Below are 19,476 nucleotides of genomic sequence, written 5' to 3' on the forward strand. Positions count from 1 at the left end.
AAGTCATAAACCATGAAATCCATATATAGACGTATTTTATTTTATTTTGTTTTCTTTTGTTTCGACGCTTTTCAATTGCTGGCTATGTGCCACCTTTGCATTTCTCACTCTGCAATTGTCAAAAAATAATGGATATTTATGCATACACTCTACACTTGTATTGTATAGCTTTGAAGGTTCAAAAATAATCAATACGTAATTATTGTATCTTTTTTTTCTTTGAATTTGAATATTCAAATAAATGTGGTATAGAGTGAAGGGTGGAATGGTCACAATAGGCGTGTAACATGCACACAATGTAATGGTATAGGTATAAATAATTAATATGCATCTACTTTAGACTAAATAGAGATGTATATTAGTTGCTTCGGGTTCCATTATTTTCCTTTTTGGTGGGCGCGGGTGTTTATTACAAAAGGAAAATAGAATACTACCTTTTTCTGACAAATTATAAATATACCGAAAATCTAGTGTTTGCTTATTTTTGCCATTGTGTATAAAATAGGAATCTTTTGCTCCTGCAAGGAAATATCCGAAAGTTGAGTTGCCTTCAAGTTATAATTAGAAAAAACAGAATGTGAATGTCTCTAGGTGGTAAAACAATGCTCAACGTTGAATTCAATAACATATTAATACTTCACAAGCTGTCTAAGCTCAATAATGCCCAACACTGCATTCAAAGTATCCTTCTTTTTTGGAAAAAAAAAATTGCTTTTTTTTTGTTGGAATTCGTAGAAAATAATATATCTTCATAACTCGAATAATCGTATAATTTTAAAAAAATAATCCTTGTGTCCTAAAGTTTCTAACCTCAGTGACTACGGAAGTACTATATTACATCTGCCAGAAACCTGAACGGTCTTGTTCCCATGAGAATCTTTTGAAGGCATCACTGTCCACCTCCACCATCATCCAATATTGGTTGTTTGCTTATTTTAATGTCATAACGATGGAGATGCATATACATATTTTGAAGACTAGTAGTTCATTACACAAAATGCTATTACTTACCTGTCAAACACCTTATCCACAATCCTCTCTACCATCATTCTTAACCTTTTCGATGATTTAATTTTAACCATGAAACTGTGTGAAAAAAAAAACACGTAACTTCATTAAAAGAAAAGACATACATTTCGTTTTTAAATATGAAGAATTGAATTCTATTGTTAAATCTAGCACTACCTCGGTATAAATGACTTTGTAATTCTAAACCCGTACTTAATTCGCAAACAGCAAGATGTGTATATACATTGAATGGGACAAGGTAAAGAGGTATACATAAAGTGCATGTGCAAACTAGTCCAAACAAAAATCACGTTCAATTCTGAATTAAAAGACGTCGACAGAACACGATGTACCTAATAAAATGTTTATACACACGACTTAATCCAGCATGTTTCTTTTTTGTGTTAGATTCATCTCCAAGGATGTATCTCATTTAGAGGGAAAAAAATAAACAAAAACTGATGGGTAACAAAAGTTTAGAAAGTGAAATAGAAAGTAAAATTTATGACAAAAGTGGATGGGTAACAGAGTGTTTGAGTTCAGGACCCCATAACACGTTGTAATTGATGGGTTTGATTTAATGTTTTGTGAATGAGAAATGAATCTTATCTAGTCAACCACCTGTGAGAGACCATTTTATAATATTATTATTGTATTAAAAAATGAAAAAACTCAAGAAAAACGTGTAGTGGGACTGAACCACCCACACTCGCTCACTCGGAACACTCAGATTGGAAAAAACGACAGCTCCTGAACATATGGACGGTGAAGATGGTTGTGCTTCCCACAAGCACGTGGCCAGCCAATGGAGTTCCTTCAAATGGATAACGACGTCATCGCAACGTTGTCGTTTTCGCTGCACCGTCCTTTACTGTGTCTCACTCACTACAACAATGCTTCTCACTCTTATGCACTATTATATTACAGCCCCTCAAGATGTGTCTCTGGACGGTGCCACGTCACCCCTGTTTATGCAATTACCATTTGAATAAAAAAAACTATATTTTACTAAATTATTGCTCCCCTCACCAAAATATATGATTTCACCACCATCAATCATTTCATCACTTTTTAATTGTTCCACTTACCATATTTTTCTCTCAATTCAATGAATTAAAATCTGCATGCTTTACAAATATTTATATTCTACTTTTTTGGATTTTAATTCTGTTCAAACATAATCTTTGTTATATTCCTCGTTATATATGTGTCTGATTTCGGGGTGAGTAAAATACAACTGCCAAAATAAAACAGAAATATTTGTTGAAGCGTAAATATATTTAATTAGATGTAACAAATGATCATAGTTTTTTGTCCGAACCAAAATTTGAAAGGAAAAAAAATTGTTGAAATTTGAAACTCTAAATGATCTAATTTTGCCTCTTTCCTTCTAAGAAAATTACCAAATTTATTTTTATACATGGAATTTATTTTTCTTTTTAGAACTCAGTTCAATAAAAAATTTATTTAATATTATGAAATTAATATAAATCACAGCAAACTCATACGAGCAGAGGATTGAGCCCACAGAATGGTACTTGTAATTAAATTGTTTGAATATATTTATCAATGTTTCTCTGTTAAAATGAAAAAAAATTATTTGAAGTCATGTCACCTAATGCTGTCCTTCAGTTCAGGAAGATATTTTTCTCATGAAGTACAGCCTGTTAAGATTTAAAATTCAACAAACTAATTACGGTTGAAAATACAAGCGTAACTGTCTGTTTTTTTTTAATTAGGATATCTTATAATTTTGTATGAAAATATTATTTTTTATTTTATATAATTTTTGAATATATGAAAATAGAATAAGTAAATATTATTTATTGTGTGTCATATTTTAATGTTGGAATAAAATGGATAATATTTTAAATACTTATACCTTAAGTATACATAGAATGTGATTTTTTCTTTTAATTAGGAGTGGATTTCTTACGGCTATTCATTAATTTAATTTTTAATTTTTTCACTATTATAAATTATGTAAAATAACTTAAAAATATTATTAAAATAAAATTATATATATATATATATATATTGTTGGACAAATAAAAATAATATATCTTGAAAAGTCCTACATCACTTAGAATAACTAAAAAAATAGGTGTTAGTGACTATATAATGGACTTTAAGTCCATGATATTTTTTGCTCTGAGTCAAAGATACTTCAAGTTTATTTTTGACTCTTCTTATTTGTTAATACTCTTATAATAAGAGCGTTGTGAGTTTGAGTTAAATTTATTGCTTTGGAGAGTGTTGGTGCAATCGATGTATGAATGTGTTGTCTATGTATTTTCTTGTATTTATTTTATTTCTCTATTAATAAAGTGATTCTTGATGGATTTTTTTCAATATATATATATATATATATATATATATATATATATATATATATAAAGTTTTATTTTTTTTATACGTGTACTTGTTATGTTTATGTGGGAAAAATTACTGCATTTTCATCAAAATAGTATAATTATTAAAATCTACTAAATTTTATATATCTTAAAAGATTAAAATAGACAATTGTATTTGTCTGCAAGATTTATTTCAAATAAATTGTGCTCTAAAGACAACTTTTTTAACTTCTTTAAAAACATATTTGTCTAGAAATACGACAAATGTTATAAAAAGCTAAAATAGGATCTAGAAAAACAATCTTAGATAACCTTTATCCATAGTTGGATGTTTTATTTGTCCAAAATCAATTCAATAATTTGCCAATGCAAGTAGACCACACCACCTTCTTCTAATTTTAACATGTTCCATATCATTTATAATTGATAAGAAAGATACATAAACTTAATCAAACCTAAACTGATTTTTTGTAATTGAATTGTGATGGATTTGTTAAACCCAACCTTTTCCATATTTGAAAATTCTTCCCACTTGGGACAGTGATCACAGTTCTTTAACCTTACTATCACAGCATAGGATCATGTGAATTTATCTTTTGTGTTGCATCCATCTATTTTTTATATATGTGCAACATTGTTTCCAAAATCACATAGACAAAAATCAATACCAATTAAGATGACATTTCCACATAGGTGCTAATCACGGGGATGCAGAGAGGGTCATTTTAGTAAATATCATTTTATCTTTCTTATCTTTTCTCCTCATTCACCACACTTTCTTCCACCTAAAACCCACTCATCGTTATTCTTGTATTATTTAATTCTCCAACATTTTGTATGGAAAGAAAGAAAAATATAAAATTAAAAAAAAATTATGATGTGATGAGAAATAATTTATATAATTTATGAATTTTAAGGTGTGATATAGTTAAGATGTGAAAATTCACGATAGTATATATAAGATAACCTTATTTAAAAGTATAAGACAAAACACAAAATATAAATAACAATAAAAACGTTATACAAATAAAATAACATAACATGTTACTGTTGTTACTCTGTAACATAACAAAACTCATAAATATAAAAGAAGTTAAAGTGATATAAAAGTTTTAATTATTAAATAATTAGAACAATTAATAAAAACAATTATATTTACACAATTTTCTCTAATAAAATTATTTATAAAATGTTAATTTTTTTCCTACTAGTATGAAGCCTCCACTATCATTAAAAATGTCTAATAAATTTACAAAAAACAAAATATCTGTACCATTATCCATGGATATATACATTATTACTCCAACGTATATGTCTATTCATTTCACCTAAATAAATTATTGATATATAAATTGATAATATAAAACATTGAATTATTAACACGTAATAAGTTGTCTATGCAAAGAAGGAAGTTAAGCAGTGATATACAAAATGAGAAGAAGTTAGTAAGAAAGAAAGGTAACTGATTTATCGGGACAAAACAAAACATAAAACATTGGAGAGAAGCATCTCAGCATTTCATCATGTCATGGATGTAACTTCCCCGAATGTGTTGACCGCGTTGGTGACGTAATAGCGCGTCACCCGCAACAGCGGTGACGTACAATTATGTAACTGCCGTTGACGTTACAGTCCCCCTCCCTTCACTTTCTTTATATTTCCATCTCTGTCCTCCTTTACTCCTCCCTCTTCCACACCTTTCTCTCTTTCTCTTTTCTCTCTCTACCATGCACCAAGCCATTCCCTACAGAACTTGCATCCCTGCCGGCGGCGGACGTGACCAGTCACACGCTGGAGGGACCGTGGAATCCAATGGTGCTGATCCAGCCAGTGTGGCCACAGTGGTTTCAGAAAACGCCGTCGTCATCATTGGGAGACGGGACTGCTGCATGTGCCACGTCGTCAAAAGGTTGTTACAAGGCCTTGGAGTCAACCCTCCCGTTTACGAGGTTCACGAGGACCACGAAGCTGCCGTTGCTCGCCACCTCTCCCCCCAAACCGCAGAAACACTCCAGTTTCCGGCGGTGTTCCTTGCCGGCAAACTCTTCGGAGGGTTGGAACGTGTCATGGCCACTCATATATCAGGTGAATTGGTTCCCATATTGAAGGATGCTGGTGCCTTGTGGCTCTGACTAATTTACCTCTTTTTTTTACCAAATTTCTTGAGAGGGAAATTAATCACATATAGAAAAATTTTCTTTGATTGATTTCCTTCTTCTTCTTTTTTTTTTTTTTTTCCTTTTTCTAAAAGGCTCTTGGATGGGAGAGAGGAACTGCGTGGTGTTGTGAATAACTGCGTCATGTTGAGAAACGAAGAGATTCTGTACATTATGTTTCAGTTAGTTAAATTTGACCTACAAGTTCATCTTGAATCTTGAGAATCTCTCAGAGAATCATATTCTAACTGTGCTCGAGTCACCTATTTATGCTAAAAGGAAACAAATGAATCCAGAATAACTAAGAGGCAAATGTGCTGTCTGTAACTAGTTGTATTATGAATATGATTTGATATTTTTTTAATTACAATAGTTCTCTTATTTTAGAATTTTGGTTAATTTGTGTTTTTTTTTAATTACAAATAAGGTGCCCGATCTATATTCGTTTTTTTCTTTTGTACCGGATGAGAGAAGGAGATGTTTTTAATATATTAGTTTTGAATGAGTAGATGGGGACATGAAGTTGATGATGATATTGGATCTGAATGAGTTTGATTATTTGAAGCAGATGCATACGAGAAAACCAGACCAGGTCAATCGTACCCAATATATTGCGTAGAAAATACCAAATTTACATATCTTCTTTCTGTCAAGAAAAGTCTAACTGTGCATTATTTAGAAAATTAATTTTAAATTAGTTATTATTAACAAAGAGCGATGAAGATTTATTAAAGTTGAGTTAGAGATTACATTATGAATATGGTACGTAAAGAGCTTTCGAATCACCTGATATCCAAAAATCATTTTTTTTTATTAAATAAGATATCGATATTCTGACACCATTTTTTTATATTTTTTTTTCATTTTCTTATTTTTTCTTCATCTCTTTGTCATATTTTTGTCACCATTACCTCTTATTTATCCTATTTTTTTTTCTCTTTTCTACATTATTCTTCTTCTTTTTAATATTTTTTATTTATTAATAAATATTTTACTGTATTTCATAAGAAAACCGTGACCATATTTCGGATAGATAAAAGTAAATTTGAATAAAAGATTTTAAGGCGCTAAATTTGAAAATAATATTACAAGGTTATTCATGTTTAGAATTTTAAAATTATAAAATTAAAAAGCTAAAAAAAAAATATGAGATTACAAAAATTAACAAATTACAAAATTATATAATTTGAAAAAGATATAAATATAAAAGTTTCTAACAAAATATTAAGTGATAATATACGACTATGTGAAGATATTTAAGGAAAGTGAGAGTGTAAGATAATTACTATATTACAGTATTAATAAAAATATTTAATTGAATGAACTCAATGGAAAAATTTTAAAATATCAAACATTCAATCTCAACAATTTATTAAAAACTAAATTACATTTTTTTCAAATTTATTAAAAACTTAGTACATAATTAAACCTAAAATTTATCACTAATTTTCACAAGCTTTAATTACAAATACTTTCATTATTTCACAACCTTTCCTAATTTAGAGAAATTGACTTTCAGCTTACTTTATCCTAATTCATTCTTTCAAATTAAAAAAGAGAAACACATACTTAAAAGATGAATTAAACTTAAATTTAGTCCATCTTACGGATTTCTCGTGCCGCAAGGCTGTGAATTTTGCCGCTGAGATTTCGACCTTTTGAACGAGACAGCAAAAACTATGTTAGGATGCAAATGACCAGGAGGTCCTGGCGTGGATAGAGCTTTAAGGGTTCCGTCAGAACACATAGAGGGTTAAAAATGTCATTTCACGGTCTTTCTCTCCAAGTTTAAACATCCGCTCCTTTTGAATTTGCCGGTTCTCAACACAAGTCAGGCACCTAAGAAAGAACTTGAAGAAGATGATAAACTTTTTCAGTCGAAGAAGGGACAATCCCGCCGATTTCTCACCGTCGGCGACTCCTTCTTCGTCGCCGGTGACGGGTCCGGCGAGGCCAATTCGCCTTGTCTATTGCGACGAGAACGGGCAGTTTCGCATGGACCCGGAAGCCGTAGCCATACTCCAGCTCGTCAAGGAGCCCGTCGGCGTGGTCTCTGTATGTGGCCGCGCTCGCCAGGGCAAAAGTTTCATTCTGAATCAGGTGAACTTTCAAGTGAGGTCAATGAATGATTTTTCCTTTGGTGTTTAGGGTTTAATACCTTGTAGTTTACAGGCATTTTACGTAACCATTGGTAATGGCGTTCCGTGCTGTTAGAGATACTGTACAGGTTTAATAACTGGGGTTTTTAAGTTCTACCTATGCATGGATAATGATCCAGAGATGTAATTTAAGTTAATTGTTTTTTTACAAGTCTTGGATTTCATAGGGTGCCCAAGCCCTATGTATGAGATGCTCGGCAGAGTGGGTTCTCTAAATAAGCCATACTTAGCAATAGTTCTTAGGTTGTGTGACTTTTCTAGAATTATTTAAATGCTCATACCACTCCGTTAGTATGTGAATCGGGGACTGCTTTTGTGTGCCTAATGAGACGCTGTCTGTTGTGTCTGCTGTGTTTTATGGATTGTAAGTATGGACGAGAAAAGGTCGTGAACCACTTTTCTTGTTAGGTAAACTCTCTGGCTTTGACTTTAAAGTGAAGGAAAAGGGTGATGGATTCTATGCATAAGGTTTGAAGCTCATGCTATATGATCAATGAAAACACCCCGTCAACAAACCATTTTATTGTTGTTTTTAATTAAATATTTTGCCTCTTCACAAAATGTTATTTTCTCTAATGCTTGTATGTTTATCAGTAAGAATGATGAATGTTTTTTGGCTTTGCTTTTCCTCTCCCCTTCTTGGATATGATTTATCAGAGTGGAATGCGATTGAAAGAAACTACCTAGTATAGAGAGAAAATGATTAAGTAGAAGAAAACATCGGAGAATTTCAGAATAAAATGTGTTTGAACTTATTCATCTGAAAAGGTTTCCTTACAATGTTCCTATTTTATTCATCCGAGAGATTAATATGCCTTATTACACAATCTGTCAGGTCAGTTACAGTTGGCCTGCCAGACAGCTTTAATGCTAACTCACCATATAGTAACTACCTGCTGTCATGAGATGAGACTCGGTCATTCTCAGTAACTACTTTTTGCACAATTTCTTTATCAGTCTTGTGGTAAAAAGAACTGAGAATTTGCTCTCATTATGTTGTAGCTTCTTGGGAGGTCTAGTGGATTTCATGTAGCATCAACACATCGTCCATGTACCAAAGGGCTTTGGTTGTGGAGTACACCGTTGAAGAGGACTTCCCTTGATGGAACAGAGTACAATCTCCTGCTATTAGACAGTGAAGGAATAGATGCTTATGACCAAACGGTTAGCTTGGATTACACATACTTGTTTATTGTTTCTGTCTGCCTGGTGTTCCAATCACTGGATTTTGGATATTGATGCTAACTATTGTAGTATTACGTTAATAACTTTTGTATTCAGTTTCTTGTGTATACGTAGGTATCCCATTTTCATCCGTTGTGATGTTCTTTCCCTCTTTTTCTCTGTTTTTCTCAATGTACAGGGAACATATAGCACCCAGATCTTCTCGTTGGCTGTCCTTTTGTCTAGCATGTTTATTTATAACCAGGTTGGGTCAGGTTATAAAATCTTATATTTACGTATGATTGAGTGTGCTGTTACTTCTGCATACTTTTTGATTGATTATTTAGTGACCAATTCGTGGGTCCGCTCATGAACATACAAATTCATTCCCTATTATCTCTTGCATAGATGGGTGGTATCGATGAGGCTGCCCTTGATCGACTTTCTCTTGTCACTGAGATGACAAAGCACATTCGTGTTAGAGCATCTGGAGGGAGTAGTTCTGTATCTGAACTGGGTCAATTTTCCCCTATTTTTGTCTGGCTTCTAAGAGTGAGTTGTTTACAAACCTTTTGTCATTGTTTCACCTTATATTTTGGGAAACCTGAAATTCTTAATTTCTGACCTTGTGTTCTTATGTCATTTTAGCCTACTTCTGTTGTCTAGTTTCAGTCTTTACCCTATTTCTCTTTCCTCTTGCTGGCAGGACTTTTATTTGGACCTAGTAGAAGATAACAGAAGAATAACACCCCGTGACTATCTGGAAATTGCTTTGAGGCCTGTCCAAGGGAGTGGAAGAGATATAACTGCCAAAAATGAGGCATCTTTCTACTTCATTTTTTTTTTTTTTAATTTTCCACAGGAACTATTATTATTGACTTACAAGGCTTACCTGTCTGAACATGATCCTTAAATAAATTGGAAATACTCGGCTTGGTATGAAATGAAATTGGTAGAGACATGCAAAGGATGAATAATTTTATTGAATTCTTGGGAATAGAAGAAATATTTTTCCCCTTCACAAAGGGTTTCTGCTTTCTTTTTCTGATTATCTGAATGAAATGAATCCTTCAGTTCATGATTTAGTTTTGATCAATTACTGGAAAAAATGCACCCAGCAGGACATATGTTTTATATACATTTCAGAAGTAATTACATTTATGAAGAGTAAATGTATGGTAAGTGGAATCTTATGAGGACAATATAAACAATATTCATAAATCTCAATATTCATGAATCTAGACTTTAATGCAGCAATTCCCAATGGATAAAAGACCTGTTTTCAATCTTCCAACCGAAATATTTATTTAATTGATGTGCTCTAACTTTCCCTAACTGTTCTAACTGCCCCTAATCCTCTTCTGTTCAACTTGAAAACTGACAGTCCTTACCAACCAATACAGAACGCACTTGGTTTTTGCTGCATCTCAAAAATACATGAAAAAATATGGGAAATTAAATAATCGGATAGAGATGCATTTAGAAAAATACTTGGATGTTTTATTGGTACTTTTAGTGTCATTTCCCAATGAAAACTCATGTAACAATTACAACAAATTTTATATTTTTATTGATGAACTGTTATACCCGTGTTTTTCATTACAAAAATAGAACAATAATAAGAGTACCTATAAAACGTCGTTTGACTTTTGTCCATGAATTTTAGTATTGATCTGTCTACTTTCCATTTGCTTACTGTATTTTATTGTAGTGTATGCTCTCAATATAGTTGTGCACTATCATTTTAAACCTACTGCATTTCAAAGCTTTTAAGCCTGTAGGAAATTATGAACTTTGTTTGTTCTCTGGAAGTGCTAATGTTCTTACAATATCAATTAGTAGATTCGAGATTCTGTTCGGGCTTTATTCCCAGATAGGGAATGCTTCACTCTTGTACGACCTCTGAACAATGAAAATGACCTACAGCGGCTTGATCAGATATCGGTTGGTGACTTACCAGCTACCATATTCTTTTGTCATTCATTTTATTGTTTCTTATTTCATGTAAATTTTATCTTCAATTTGCAGTTGGAAAAATTACGGCCTGAATTTCGATCTGGCCTAGATGCTTTGACAAAGTTTGTTTTTGAGAGAACAAGGCCAAAACAAGTCGGGGCAACTATGATGACAGGTCCTGTTTTGATTGGTATCACCGAATCTTATCTGGATGCTCTCAATCATGGTGCTGTGCCTACAATTTCTTCCTCCTGGCAGGTTAGTGTGTCCATAATCAAGGCTGCACGTGAAAAATGAACGAGACTAACTCTTGTCATATAATAAAATGAATTTTTCCCTCCATTTCATATTTGCTGTCATTGAAAAGTATTAAATAAGTTAGTGAATAAAAAACTTTTACTAAAACGTCCGGACATTCTTCTTTATAAATAATTAAGATACTAAGTAGCTCTTCTATCTTATTAGTTTTCTCTCCAACCTATTTGGTTTATGGTTAACAATGAAAGAATTTAGATTTGTGTAAGCAATTTTTGTTATAATTCTCTTAACAGAAAAGAAGAGTATTATGAAAATGTAAATAGGAAGCTGAGACTACACGTATTACCATAGATTGGCCGCCTGACTAAAGGCTCAATAAGCTAAGTAATACCTATCGCAATAAATAAAAGAGAGCAAAACTGCTTGGTAATTCTACTATGCTCTCACTTCCTCTACGATGTTTGGAACCAAGAATGAAAATGTTTTTTCTATTGAATAGAATGAAAATAACAAGAAATAAGAGATCCCTCTCTCCTCCAAGGGTTTTTACAAAAGATTTCTCCTTTAACATAGAGCTAATTCTCAATCTACAAAATGAACATCCTTCCTCTCTCCTACCCTTCTTCCTCTAACACCTCAAGCTACTAACTCGTCAATATTTTAAATATCTTAACTAACTTTTTCTCCTCCTTATAGCCTAACATATGATGTCCTTCCTCTACTTATAACAGCCCTTTACTAATTATCTATTCTGAATGACTATAGGGCCAACTATGAAGTCTCAACTGACAATGCCTAATTAACAGAGGCCATCCTAACATGACTATTGTTTAAATAGCTTGATATTGTGACGTAATTTCATTATTTTCACAACCACCAAAAATTAGGAAATTTCTTCACATAAGTGCGTGTACTATATTCTTCTATGCCCTTCTAATATGAATGAGTTATAATTTTCTGGCTTGTGAACTTGAACCTGTGAGGATTTCCACTTGTGCTTCTTAACGTATATACGTAGTGGATTCATTAATGGATGTAAAATAAGTTGGGACAAAAGTGTTTGTATTCAAGCATAAATTCCTTAAATTTTACTTGTCTATGTTGATGTTACTTGCAGAGTGTTGAAGAAGCTGAGTGTCAGAAGGCATATGATTCTGCTGCCGATATTTATTTGTCCTCTTTTGACCGAACTAAGCCGCCTGAGGAAGTGAGTTATTCAAGTTGAATGTTGATTATATATTTTATCTATTTCCCTATTTAAATTACAACGCTTGTAGGTTTCTTTGAGGGAAGCACATGAAAAAGCAGTTCGGATTTCAATGGGAGCTTTTACTGCTAATGCTGTTGGGGTTGGTGTTGTAAGAACAAAATATGAAGGCATGCTGCATAGATTTTTCAAAAAGGAGTTTGAGGTATGGAATATTCGAAATTATTTGACTGCAATTAGCTGATTAAACTTTATTTGGGAAAAATTATTTTCTTATGAAAGGAGACATGAAACTTTTTTTTTTGACTCAGGTATGTTACAAAGCCAACAATTTAGTCTGAATTAATTCTGGACAGAGAGAAAAGAAAACAGAATTGTGAAGAAAAATCATTATGTAATATACAGTGAATGACTAAGAAAAAAGGAGAATTCACCTTCCAAGGGTTTCCCTTTCAAATAGTTTGGCCTTTTATAATTGAGCTGCTACTTAGTTCCCTTAGATGTTAACAATTCAAAATAAAACCTCTTCTAATCTGTCTATTATTTGAGCTAACTCCATATCCTCACAATGCTAACCACAATCAATTTTGTAGCTACTCTTAACGATGTGTCTATTCTTTTCTGGCTACTGCAATTCCTTTGGCTCATCTGTCTTTTATTCTTCTACCATCTTTTGTACTAAGGGTTGAAATTTGTATTCCACCCTGTTTGAGAACTTTTTATGTCCATCTTACATAATGTTTTTGCAAATTGAGTTTTGATAATCCCGTTGTTATCATCTGCCTGTTCATCTTCTACTATTACCAAGATTGTAGCTATCATACTTCTTGATAATGAAGCTTTTGAGCTCCTGTGTTTCTCGTGGGAATGTGCTAGTCTAGTGGTGGACTTTTTTGCTGACAAATTTGATGTTCTTTGTCCTTCTACACCCCTGTCTGAATTGTGTGTTGATATGAAGGTACTCCTGACTGGGGCCAGTGATGCTTGTATTTGTATAAGTTTGGATAATCCCATGGAGCTGCGCAGATGTCCTCCCTTTCAATTTTAATGTTTTCTTTATTCATTCATTCATTCATTCTGTGATTGCTGAAGTCCTTCAATACTGTCCTCGTTCTTTTGTATTTTACCTCATTTGAGTCCATATAGCATAACTACACTATTCTTCTTGGTTGTCTTTCTCAGAAACTCCACTGAGCTATCTAACGCATCTTTGTTCCATCTCTTCCTGGGTAAGAGTATGCAGCCAGGTCAATTGTTGTTTACTGAAAACAATTTTATTATTTCAAGGAAAGGAATACTGGAACAGAAAATAGTGAAAATTGAAAGAACATTTCCATGTAGATTGAATGACAAACAGAAAAAGGAGATAACTCTCCAAAGGTCTGCCACTTTCAAAGGCTTTCCTTTTTATAACTGAGACACCAGTTCCTGATGTGCATATTTCTCTGGGTGAAGCCTCCTCTACAATCTCTAACTGTTTATATATGCTAATCCCTTGTCCCTACAACTCCAACCACCCAGCTAGTTCTGTAACTACAGCTAATTAGTCTCATCTTTAATTCTTCTGTCTTGAATCTTATTAAGTTGGGTACAAATTTTTTTCCCATTATAAAGGAGTGCGCAGGCCTGTTATCATTTACTTATAATGCTAAACAGAATCAGTTGTTTTCTGTTGCCAGCATATTATGTGTAAACAGAAATCAGGATATTTGATTTCTACTCTCTACTTTTGTTGAGAGAATAAACCAGCTTTTGTATAATTTAGAGAGGTTTTAATTACTTAAACTCAAAAGCCACTTGTTCACATCTACTTGCAAAACTCTAGTGTGCTGCAGCTGCTCATTGTTGGATTAATTTCAAAGGATTTATTGGAATCCTGGCAGGGTTTATTCTAGTTTGCAATTAGAACCTTGAAATAAATATGCATGGTGTTGCATAGTATCCGTTGTGCGGTTTCTGTTCCAAATAGAATATTTCATATAAGGTGGCTAATTTTTTTTTTTTTGCTATATAATCCCTTTCATTATTAGTCTATGTTTCTATTTTAATCCCTTGGTAAGAAAATTCTCTCCTTTTCTGTCAATGTATCACTCAATCAAATTAGATTTGACCTCCCTTGTGGGTCTGTGACAGATACTTAGACTTATTTTCTTCTTTCTTATTGGCAAGCATCATATGGTGCTTGACAAGCACCCTATGATACTGCCTGTGTTCACATTTTAAAAACTGAATTCTGCTTTTTGATCTTTGACTAATCTAACATGACTAAAATTCTTACACTATTTATTTGCAACGGGCTTGCTTTTTCCCTGTTTGGGTTGTGGGCTAATATTGTATGTTGTGCTTCTAATTTATTGGCTTCGAGCAGGATTATAAACGGAATGCATATATAGAAGCTGATCTACAATGTTCTAATGCCATTCAGTCTATGGAAAAGAGGCTGAGGGCAGCTTGTAATTCATCGGATGCAAAGATAGATAATGTTGCAAAGGTAATTCTTGTTTAGCTAAATGCAAATATTTATTAATCTAGTTTTAATGCTCTGTTTGTTGGTTCTTGTTTAGTGATTTTTTTTTTTTGGTTTTAATTTGGAGATATCTTATGAGCATTGTTGAAGATATTTAGGCTGTATCTCTGCATGATGGCTTTGAGAAGGTGGGATAGTGATTATATAAAATTTATTTCTTCTGGGAGTTTCTTCCACCTCACCTTTCTGTTGCTTTCTGAATGACTTAAATGTGCTATATATATGAATTAGGATATTTGTTTCTGATTTCTAGATGAGGTTATTTTTTTGGTTTGAAAGACTTTGTTGGTGTACAACGGTTACTTATAAGCCACCGATAAGGGGCTGAAACATGAAACATACTTTTAGCAAGTTAGAAGTCTTGTGAACAGATAAGCAGGTTTTCTTTCAACTATACTCATAGCATGTTCGGATTTGATTTTTGTGGAGAAATATTCACATTTTCTTTCAAAAGCTCTCCTGTGAAGCTGGAACAAAATTTATTATTTCTCTAAAGCAAGGTAAACTAAACATGATTTGTATCAATTGTTTGTGAAAACATATTGGAAGCACAACTTTTATTAATTATATTACAGGATAGCAGATAAAACCAACTTTACATAGGGCTGTACTGCTATTTTCTTCTGTATTTGACTGTGCTTAGGACATTTTGAAACAATTTTTAAGCCACCACTAAATTTCTCCAGACTTGAGATTGAAGGAGGCAATTTTTCTAGACCGAATGAAAAACTTGAGTGAAAGTGAACTCTACCTCAGGAGATTTATAGTAACATGATGATTACAAACTCGTAAATACACAATGCAATTTACAAAATAAGAATAATTAATTCTAACTCTACTTCCCAAGTCACAATATACCTACGCTAATTTGGTAAGTGCAACAGTTATTATTGTGCAATTTCAAATGTTCAACCCTTCCTTCTTCTATATGATATCTGTTGAGGTTTAGCCAATAACGTTTTGGTGGTACTGCCACTGCTTTGATCACACTGTTGATTATGAACTTATTTGTGACATGGTTATAAAATTAGCGCATCCTTTGCACCACCGATGTGTCCCCCAGATAGAAAGAAACACACATATGACGATACTTTGTAAAATTGCATTTCCCATAATATTTGCTTTACAGGATGCATTTTTATATGCTTGGTTTTTGTCTTGTCCAAATTGAGTGGTTCACTTTGCAGTGAATGTGCAAAATCAATGGCTTAGATTCTTATAAGATTCATGTAGATATATAAGAAGTCATGAAGTAGTTAATTTCTTAGATTTTCGAATCATTGGCTGTAACTCTGCACTATTCTCCACTTCTCTCTTAGGTGCACTCACCCTCGCTATAGAGGGTCTAAATCCGTATGGTTCAAAATTGTTGTCAACCTGCGTAAAATGTTTTCATGTACACATCTTTTAGATTTCTTGATGTGAATGGTCTTTCGTATTTTAAGTTAAATACTTCATTGCTTCTGCTGTCCTCATGAAAACAGAAACAGTTATCAAGTGACGTATTCATTCTTTTGGCCTATCAGCTTTTTTCATAAAAGGAAAACAAATATTTAGCTGTAGATGATGTGTTCATTCATTTAAGGTTACCCTTTTTCTCTTCAATTGGAAGTATAATGCGGAGCAAATGTAATCTCTCACCTGACGGTTTGTAATTGCAATTCAAGGCAATCCATTTTATGTAATATGGAGATCCTAAAGGAGAAATATGAGAAACAACTTGTTTACATTGTGTATCTTCTTTTTTTGAACCATTTATAGTGTCCTTATTGAAATGTCAAATTGACTTGATTATTTATCTCTTGTGCAGGTTTTTGATGCTCTTTTATGTGAATATGAAAAATCAGTTCAAGCTCCAGGGAAGTGGCAAAAACTTGCAGTCTTCTTACATCAAAGGTTTGTCTGCAGAGATTTTTTTAGATTGTTCCTTAAAATTGACTTTTAATAATTTACTTGTTGGTCACACTAGTTTCGAAGGCCCCGTACTGGACCTGACCAGGAGACTAGTAGATAAAGTTGAATCTGACAAGAGTTCACTCAATTTAAACCGTCGACTGATTGAAGATAAGATGACCTTGCTTTATAAGCGGCTGGAAACCAGTGAAAATGAAAAGTCTGAGTATATTAAACGCTATGAGGATGCCATCAATGATAAGAAGGAACTAACCGATCAATATATGAATAGCATAACTGATTTGCGGACAAGCTGTTGCTCTCTGGATGAGAGATATTCTAGCTTATCAAAAACATTGGATTCTACCAAGCAAGGAACCATGGACTGGAAAAGAAAATATGAACAAGTTTTATTAAGACAGAAATCTGAGGAGGACCAAGCTAGTTCTGAATTAGCAGCTCTCAAGTCGGATAGCAGTGCTGCTGAAACAAGGTTGGCTGCAGCGCGGGAGCAATCTCTGTCCGCTCAAGAGGAGGCTGCAGAGTGGAAGCGGAAGTATGACATTGCTGTTACAGAAGTAAAAGCTGCTCTAGAGAAGGCAGCAACTGTGCAGGATTACACAAACAAGCAAACACAATTGAGGGAAGATGCTTTAAGAGAAGAGTTTTCTTGCACTTTGGTTGAAAAGGTAAGCTAAGCTCTCTGATGTTCTCTTCATTTCTGCAAATCTCTGGTTACCTAGAATTGCTATATAGCATAAAGTTCACTGTGAAACATTACCTTATTAATGTTGTATGTGATGAATGGGATGGAGAATGAACTTATTCATATCTCCTTCATGATTTATACAGGAAGATAGACTAAAGGAGAAAGCTGCTAAAATTGAGCACGGGGAGCGGTGTTTAACAACTTTGAAGTTGCAATTGAAGGTAAGATTCATGCCTGTTTAGTTAATTCAAGAAAACTGTTCTATAAACTATTTTCCTTTCACATCCGCCTTCATATCATTTTCGTATGCCCCACGGGGAACTTTAAATGCTCTTATTGAGACAACATTTATCTTGTATGTTTATTGACGAATTACATTATTTATTTAACAGTCCGACCTTCCCTTTTACATTCCTATTAACGCAAAATAAAATGAAAAACAAAAAGATTGTTTAGAGTTGATAGTTTTTGGAACTCTGTGCCACGGTTAGTATTTTAACCGAGTAGCACTTAATGTAAACAACAATGTACTACAGAGAATCATTTTTGAAACATGAATACAATTTGGATACTTTTGTAAGTGACTTTTGTTTTGTCCATTGAACACATGTTGACCTTATGGGACTAAGTACGATGTCTGACCCTAGAAATGTGTGCAGGCTGCAGAGTCAAAAATAAAAAACTATGAAACAGAAATATCGCCACTGAGACTTGAAATTATTAAGTTGACTGAGAGATTGAAAGCTGAAAATGCCAGGGCACTGTCATATGAGAAGGATGTGATGGTAATGCAACAGGAGATAAGCCATCTAAAGGAGAAGTACAAATCTGAGTGCAAAACATTTGAGGAAGTCAAGGAAATATGTCAAAATGCTGAAAAAGAAGCTGTAAGGGTTACTGAAGTAGCTGACAAAGCTCGGGCCGAAGCTGCCTTGGCTCAGAAGGAGAAGAGCGAGATGCAAAGGCTTGCAATGGAGAGACTCGCACTTATAGAAAGAGCTGAGAGGAAAATTGAAAATTTGGAGAGGGAGAAAGGTAATTTGGAAAATGAATTGCGAAAAGTGGGGGTTTCAGAGAGAGATGCACTTCTTAGGGTTTCAACACTAGAGGAAAAGGTGGAACAGAGAGAAAAGGATATAGATTCACTGTTGGAGAAAGATGGAACACATAGGCGAAATAGCACACAAATTCTTGATCAACTCTTGGAAACAGAACGTGGAGCATGTGCTCAGGCAATTAGCAGGGCTGATTCTCTCTCTCTCCAGTTACAGTCCGCACAAGTAAAAATTGATTCTCTGCATCAAGAACTGACCAAGTTTCGACTGAATGAAACAATACTGGACAGTGAACTAAAAACTGCCTCTCGTGGAAAGCGTTTGAGGGTAGATGATGATGATGAGGGTGCAGAATCTGTTCAGGACATGGATTCCAGTCCTAGAATTTTAAAGGGGACTAAGAGATCTAAGACTACATCTATTCCGCCTAAGTTTACAAGTCCGGAAGATAATGGTTCCATTGGGGGTGATGAAGACATCCATAGTCAGCATACTGACGTGGATGATTATAAGAAATTTACTGTCCAGAAGCTGAGACAAGAGCTGACAAAACATAACTACGGTGATCAGCTGCTTGAGTTGAGGAATCCCAACAAGAAAGCTATCCTTACCCTGTACGAGAAATGTGTTCTTCAAAAGTCATAGCAGTTCTGTAAGAACTCGTTACTACAACGAAGCACGTATATGTCCGTACACCAGTTTAGGCGTCTAGCATAGTTGTGGGCCATATAAACTTATGCCATAGTGGTTCGCATGTCTACCAGAGAATTTTAGTTTGCTTGCTAACAATGACAACACGTTGGCGAAAGGTACGAGGGTCTGATGTCTCATTGTTAAATTAAATGCTCTAGTTAGCTGTATGAGTAGATATTGTTTAGTTTTATTCTGTGTTTTTTTGTACGCCAGCACCACTAACAGTGGATGTTAGATTAGTTACAAACCATAAATTTAAATTGGCCTTTTTTAGTTTGGTAAATGTTTTCTACTAACAGTTGTATGCTTGATTTGTCGAATGAAATAATTTACAGTA

At 33.7% G+C, this 19,476-nt stretch overlaps 2 protein-coding genes across 4 annotated transcripts; both read left to right on the forward strand.

Annotated features, from left to right (window-relative positions):
- The first annotated feature begins 5,024 nt into the window (after positions 1-5,024).
- Positions 5,025-5,734, forward strand: GRX480 (Thioredoxin superfamily protein). The gene has a single exon (XM_028075282.2). It carries the CDS (start codon positions 5,090-5,092, stop codon positions 5,492-5,494), a length of 405 nt encoding a protein of 134 aa, XP_027931083.2. The 5' UTR covers positions 5,025-5,089; the 3' UTR covers positions 5,495-5,734.
- A 1,394-nt stretch (positions 5,735-7,128) lies between these two features.
- LOC114188200 (uncharacterized) lies at positions 7,129-19,476 on the forward strand. 3 transcript variants are annotated; one of them, XM_085674855.1, is made up of 15 exons: positions 7,489-7,618; positions 8,513-8,593; positions 8,680-8,841; positions 9,041-9,106; positions 9,250-9,393; positions 9,548-9,661; positions 10,684-10,785; positions 10,870-11,055; positions 12,173-12,262; positions 12,333-12,467; positions 14,631-14,753; positions 16,600-16,685; positions 16,759-17,371; positions 17,535-17,612; positions 18,051-19,476. In XM_085674855.1, exons 4-15 carry the CDS (start codon positions 9,089-9,091, stop codon positions 19,089-19,091), a joined length of 2,730 nt encoding a protein of 909 aa, XP_085530981.1. In that variant the 5' UTR covers positions 7,489-7,618; positions 8,513-8,593; positions 8,680-8,841; positions 9,041-9,088; the 3' UTR covers positions 19,092-19,476. The 3 variants fall into 3 exon arrangements, with proteins under 3 accessions (XP_085530980.1, XP_027932560.2, XP_085530981.1); XM_085674854.1 differs by lacking the exon at positions 8,513-8,593 and having other exon boundaries at positions 7,129-7,630; XM_028076759.2 differs by lacking the exon at positions 8,513-8,593 and having other exon boundaries at positions 7,130-7,618.

Source organism: Vigna unguiculata, chromosome 6, assembly GCF_037176805.1.
Source record: "Vigna unguiculata cultivar grain cowpea cultivar isolate G323 ecotype 2 chromosome 6, ASM3717680v1, whole genome shotgun sequence".
Classification (NCBI taxonomy): Eukaryota; Viridiplantae; Streptophyta; class Magnoliopsida; order Fabales; family Fabaceae; genus Vigna; species Vigna unguiculata.

Coding starts and splice junctions, on each gene's coding strand:
- LOC114188200 (XM_085674854.1), top strand. CDS start 7,379: ATGATAAACTTTTTCAGTCGAAGAAGGGACAATCCCGCCGATTTCTCA. Junction 9,107..9,249: donor GCATGTTTATTTATAACCAG/GTTGGGTCAGGT, acceptor TCTCTTGCATAG/ATGGGTGGTATCGATGAGGC. Junction 17,613..18,050: donor CTTTGAAGTTGCAATTGAAG/GTAAGATTCATG, acceptor AAATGTGTGCAG/GCTGCAGAGTCAAAAATAAA.
- GRX480 (XM_028075282.2), top strand. CDS start 5,090: ATGCACCAAGCCATTCCCTACAGAACTTGCATCCCTGCCGGCGGCGGA.